Source organism: Phytophthora infestans, genomic scaffold (genome assembly GCF_000142945.1).
Source record: "Phytophthora infestans T30-4 supercont1.139 genomic scaffold, whole genome shotgun sequence".
Taxonomy (NCBI): Eukaryota; Oomycota; class Peronosporomycetes; order Peronosporales; family Peronosporaceae; genus Phytophthora; species Phytophthora infestans.
Genome location: NW_003303620.1, coordinates 44,957 through 51,345, shown reverse-complemented (window position 1 = coordinate 51,345; position 6,389 = coordinate 44,957). Strand labels below are relative to the sequence as shown.

The following is a 6,389-nucleotide window of genomic DNA, read 5'->3' as shown; positions in this document are numbered from 1 at the left end:
TCTCGTTCTAAAAGCCAACAGGTTCGATCGCAGTCTACTCCTTTATTATGCGCTAAGTACTGTAGTAATAGATAAAGTGCTGTAAGCTGCAGTCTTGCAGACTAGAATCAAATTTAACGGTCATATAACCGAACCGTGGGGCGCGGAGCGGGCATAGTCGCCGCAAAGTCCACCTTAGGTGGCTTAGAAACTCTTCTCTTGGAGCCCACGCCAGGGTTCGAATGCACTCGGCTGACACTGAGCATACATCGGAGGAGCTCTTCCTGCTCCGCTAGGCACTGACTAATAGAGCGAGACGAGCGGAACCGGTTGGCTGGCTCGTCACGGCTCAGACGTCGGCTAGGTCCGCTCGAGCTAAGCAACAATGATTCCCGCCCACTGCGTCGCTTGCTGTACTTTCGAGATGGGGCCACAACACCAGTGGTTCGTGCTCGTGACTGTCGCCGGAGTTCGGACATCGTCATCATGTCGGTGGTGTCGATTACCTCGGTGACCTCGTGCGTCTCCACGGATGGCTGCGACTGCGGTTTGCGTGTTGAATGCCTCCTACTCATCGAATAGCGACCAGAATATGAGAGCTTTTTGTGCAGCCTGGACTTGGAGCTCTGTGGTTTCTCGTCGAGAATGGCCACGTCGTCGTCAATAACATCCAGTGTAGCAACAAACGACATATCGTCCAAGGTGTCTTCGGGGCAGGTCGTTGTCCACGACGACTGCGACGATGACAGTGAACTAGCAAGTCTCGATCGGCCTGACGCGTTTAGAGAGGCCTTGCTGGCATCCTCCGAGTCCGTCTCGGACCAATCGGACTCAGATGCGATGTCATCCCACCATTCTTGCCGTAAGTTGCTTCGGTCGCTGGTATTGCTCACAGCTTTACGCAGTTTCTTGCTGTCATTGTTGACGTCGTTCCCGTTGCTGATGCTCGTGTCCGAAGATCCACACGCCACTGCCGACCGAGTTAAATGCACTGTGTCACTTTCCCGGCGTACTCTTGAAAGGCACGCTTTGCAGAAGCGAGACTTAACCACCTGGAAGGTACGCGACTTTGGTGCTCCGTTTTGGTCGCGCGGCACGTTGCGAACAATCAGACAGTGGTTGCAGAAGATGTCTCCGCACAGTCTACAGTGGGAGCGACGGCGAGTGGCAGCGTTGAAGGGGAGTTGGCAATTTGTACAAGCTTTACGCGAGTTGTTGGGCATCCAATTCGTCTTGCATATCATTCCTTGCTTCAGAATGTGTTTAGAGTCGACGAACAGGGCCATGTCGTTGTAGATGCGCATAAACTTCTTGAAGTTCTTGGCACTCACTGACAAACCGGCAAAGTCGTTTTCGCTCATGACGAAGAGCTGTGTAGCCTCGGACGAAGACCCTGCCGGGCGGACGATGGCAACATTGTGTGTCTTGATGCGCTTGACTCTCAGACTGCGGTACAGATCCGGGCACTCGTCGATCTCGACCGGCAGCGTCACGCGCACACCTACGCTGCGACCCAGTTCGTCCTTCGTGTACGTCAGGTATTCGAGAAAACAGTTGTCGCGCTTGCGGCCAAATGACGAGGGTTGCAGGCACGTCCACTTGAGTCCCAAATACTCATGTGGCTTTCCCGAGTCTCTCGTGTGAATATTCTTCAGCACGACCGCGTCCACTGCATATCCGTACATGAATTGGTTCCATTCAAAAAGCTCCTCAGATGTCTCGGCGTAGTAAAAATTCATGAAGTTGCGCCAGTCGCCCTGAATGCATCCGAAGAGACGGAACTCGCTGTTCGTAAGCCCCTCCGTCGACTCCTTTCGAATAGCAGTCAAAGGGCCTTCGCTGCCGACGGGCACCCACGGCGCACTGTAGATTGGGTAGGCACCTTTTGCTTCGTGACGATCGTACTCAAGCAGTGCGTTTCGGACGATTTCCTCGACCCGCATTTCGTGGTTCAGGATCTGCTCCTCCGTTAGCTTGATGTCTGGAAAGAAGTCGTCAGGCAGCGGAAATGCCTTCGAGTCATTCCTGTTGAAGTGAACAGCGGGTATCGTGGTTAGTTTTATCGGAGCCCGTGGGGTGAGTCAACTTGTCAGGGAACGTTAGTCGAACCTACCGTGACATGGTGCGGCTGCGCCTCGAGGACAACATGGCGGAAAAACGAAAACTAAACAAGCGAGGTGGAGGTTTATCAGGATCCCCTTTCGAGAGCTGCAGTCCGCTTGAGCGGCCACCTACACCGAGAGACGGATGCGTGTAGGTCCAGCTGGGGACATTTGCCGCGATGTGCTTCAGAAGAGTCGTGGTGACTTACTTTTCGAGCGTAGCCAGGCAGCGCATCGCAAAGTGGATGGCTCACGCGCGGAATCCAGGGGGCTTGGTCAGGCCAAGTCATTGCGCGCGGGCATCTATGTGCCGTACGATTCGTGTTTCGTCCGGGACGAAACACTATTTTAAACAGGCTGCGATGCACATGAAGATTTTGCCGTTGCCAGACCTCCTCGCGTCAGTGGCTTTGTGGCTTCGCTCTCGGACTGCTCAAGCACGTCAGCGCATTTAGATCCGCAAATTGCGGATCTAACGGCGCAATGGGATCCATTTGTCAACTTGCTGATCGCCCTTCTGGCAGGAGGGGGTGGTGGGTGACCAGCAAGCTCAAAACTGTCAAGCGGAGATTGTCTGCATACCGTAATGCTACAATTCTGGGAAGCACCACGATTCGTGTTTTACAGGCTGTAATTTTTACTGCACGAATCGTGGTGCTTCCAGAAATTGAAGCATTTTTTTTTTATCGGGGTGGACCGTGTTTGTGCCGGTGGTTTGTGGTCGACTCAAAGCAATTCCACGAATCTCGCTCACTCCGTAAAAGTTGAGTTGTAAGCAATGCTAAGACTGCCACGATCAGTGATCGGATCACCGCGCTCGCGAGCGGCACGGTGCCGCCGGCACCGTGAGCTTCACGAGCAAGTACGGATGCTTGCAACACTTCAATCCGCATGCTCGAGAATTATTGAACACTCCGATTCGAGATGTACATGTAATACTGTACTTGTATACATTGTACGACGCAAAGAAGAAAAATCGCGATGATCGACTCACTGCTAGGGACGATTTTGCGATTGAAGGGGCTCCCTAGTAAGCTTCAGATGGCGTCGCTGAGTGTTTGTAGCAAGACTTTTGCTCCCTAACTTTGACAACCTTGAGGAGGTACATGTTTTAATAGTTCATGATTCATGCTGAACATATTCATGAATCATGAATATGTTCAGCGTGACAGACATTCGGCGGGGCAGGATTGAGTTCCTCCCGCACGGTCATGATCAAGGCAGCCCGTCGATGAGTGCGCGGCAGGCTGTCTGTCACAGCGTGCCAGTGTTGAATGGAAGCTGCGAGGTCAACAGGTTTGCTCGTTTGCGAGCAGTGCTGACGCGGAAGCAACACCGAGAGACTGGGTGGGTTCGAAGCACCACGATGGCCACTTCGCCGTATGGTTTGCTAGCCGCCATGTGAATTGTCTGCGGCATTTAACAATGTGAACCATGCAAGTGCAAGTGCGACTATTGTAGGCGACATTGAACATTGGGCCAGAAATTGTAACCCATACTATACAGACTGTAAAAAGTCTAATACTTGTCTGTTTGATATAAATAAAGGCACTTGCTATTCAACCCCGACGGTGTGGAAGAGACAGGATAATGGTGCCCGACAGCACCCAATCAATGCCCGACCATGCCCGACACAGATTAAGTCAGTTGAGCAATCAAGCGTCCGTATACGTATATCCGGATGTGAAGACTTTGTGGTTTGAGCGTGCAAGTACGACCGGCATCATGTCATGAGCATGAGAAACTTTATTCAGTAGAGCTCAGTGGGACTGGTAAGTGCAGAATTAATATCAACTTGTTGAAAGGGTTAGCTATAGACACATATATATGTATCTGTAGCGCAGATACTGTAACTCCTTTCTACTCAGCATGCACAGACCTTGGGCACCAGCGAATACCTCAAACGCTAGCAGAACATACATACCACAATTGTATGAATCTACTTGTACCCCTAGATCGCCCATGTAGTGGTGTACTCGGTATTTCCTTGGTGCGTAGTTTGGCAGTTGCATTGCCAGCTTTTCTGCGACCGCTCGGACTCTAACGACATAGCTCGAGCTCATTGGGTCATAGATGCACACATCATTCAGATTTAAGTTCACCATTACGCAGCACCAATGCGTGTTGCTGCAGCATATAGGGAGGGATCAGAATTTTCTCGTTCGTCTTGCCCGCAAAAATTGTAGCGAAGGCTCTGGTATTGACAGGACTATCTTCATTATCAATGGAACCGATAACACCTGGATCCACAATGACGACATCATTTCGTTCTCCGAACAGCTTGGACATGACGATATTCATGGTATCGTCGCTTAGCTGTTTTTTTCGACGAGATCTAGAATTTCTGCCTGTTTGTCAAACATAACGTTTAGTTAGAAAGTGTTGTAGTGATGGCATGATTTCGTCGACGTACCTTTGCAGACAAAAGCGGGATTGACTGCATCTTTGACAGCATATCCGTCTGTAGCACCACTTGAAAGGCAGCAGGCATTGGGAGTGTGAAGTCAATGGTTTCGACCCACTTCACAGCCTTCTCGACCTGTTTTACCACCTTTATTGCCATGTGCCACCTATTCACGATCCCAATTGTACTTGTTGAGTACGCACCAAAGCCTGAAATATCCAGCGCCACGGCACTTTCTGCTAGGCCTTTGTGCTTTAACTGCAGAGCCGAAACCTTTTTCCTGCAAATGGCAATTTGTTCAGGGCGCAATATCCGCGTGATCGACTCTGCTGGTATCAAAGCGATTGTGGGTGGCAAGCTCGATATTGTTCGTGCTGTAGGTGTCTTGAACTTGAAGCCATACTCCACCATTTTGAACTTGTTCACAACTGCAGATGACGATATGTATGTTGCATCCGAAGACAGCGCTGCATCCACGGACGCCAAGCTTAAATTCGAAGCGTACAGCTCTGAGTCTTCTTGAGCTACAATGACAGTTTTTTTACGAGCTGCCTTCTTTGATCTGGCTGTCTGTCTTGGTCGTTGGAGGACTCGCTATCACAAATGGCGTGTCTTCCGTTGCTGGTGGTAGTGTGCTTAATTCAACGTCCCCGACTGTATCCAATTCTTCCCCGACTGTATCCAATTCTTCCCCGACTGGATCCAATTCTTCCCCGACTGGACCCGATTCTTCCTCGACTGGACCTGATATGCCCCCGACTGGCCCGATAAATCTGCAACCTGTGTTGTTTCGACGGAGTTGCAGCTTGTGGCATGGTCAGACTCAGAGGCAGTTGGGGATACATGACTCACATTTGCTGTATCCGCATGACGAGTAAGCAGTTCTGCCGACACGTGGTGAGTCGGCCGTGCAGTCGGATCGTGACCAGTAAGTAGTGGCGGCGACAGCGCATCATCGCGCGAGTTGCTAGTCGAACCGTGACGCTCAGATTCAGCTGGTGGTAAAATTGGCACACCGGGATCCTCGAATTTGCCTATCTTGAACCGCCCAGTCACACTTTGAAGATACTGCATCGCTTCTTTATACTGCGTCATGCCGAGTCCCGCCATGGTGTCACAAATTTGGGATGCAAATTGCAGTGCTTCACGATATTTGCGGTTCGAGTCCCACGGTCTCGCCTGTGAGGATATCACATTTTTTACCTCAAAAGACTTTGGCTCCGCTGTGTCAGAGACGACACTTGAATTTTCAATCGCCGCACGCACAGTAGACAACAGCCACCGCCTGTTTAACAGTAGTGTGGGGATGACTGTCTCCTGACCAAGAGCCTTTCGGAGGTAGAAAACGTGTCGACAGGGTAGCAATCTCGTGCACATGAATAGACAGGAGTACTTCCATTCGCGCTTAGTAACTGAATACTCGGCGTTCATCTCGTCCAGCGCGTCATCAGCTGTAGATATACTCTTGATAAAATACACGTCTGGGCACCCCTCATAAAACGTGTACGACGCAGATCCAATAGCATACGAATACTGCCCGAATATAAGTTCACAAGCATGCTCACTGACAATATTCGCCACCAGTGTCATCTCGCTGTCGTAATCAGGATGCTGGACGGTCACATTCTCGTATACTTCTGCAATGAACAATCGCTCTTGTAACGTTTGATAGTACATGGTCGAAGCGATGCACTCATCCACCCCCATAAACGAATCCACCCACTCTTTAAGCTGCTTCCAAGAGGCTTCTAGGCGATTGTTGGTATTATTGCCGAGTGTGACGGTATTCTGGCGCCTATGTGCACACCAGAGCTCACGACAGCTGTCCCAATTCTTTCGAAAGTACTTCACAAAAGGATGTTTATCAATGCGAGAGAATATCTTCCAGTTCATGATCTGTGACT

General features: G+C 50.5%; 1 protein-coding gene across 1 annotated transcript; it reads right to left on the bottom strand.

Moving 5' to 3' along the window:
- Positions 1–113: 113 nt before the first annotated feature.
- Positions 114–1,922, bottom strand: PITG_20373 (uncharacterized protein; the record flags this gene model as incomplete). The annotated part of the gene is made up of 1 exon (XM_002895696.1): positions 114–1,922. One exon carries the CDS (start codon positions 1,920–1,922, stop codon positions 114–116), a length of 1,809 nt encoding a protein of 602 aa, XP_002895742.1.
- Positions 1,923–6,389: the final 4,467 nt, after the last annotated feature.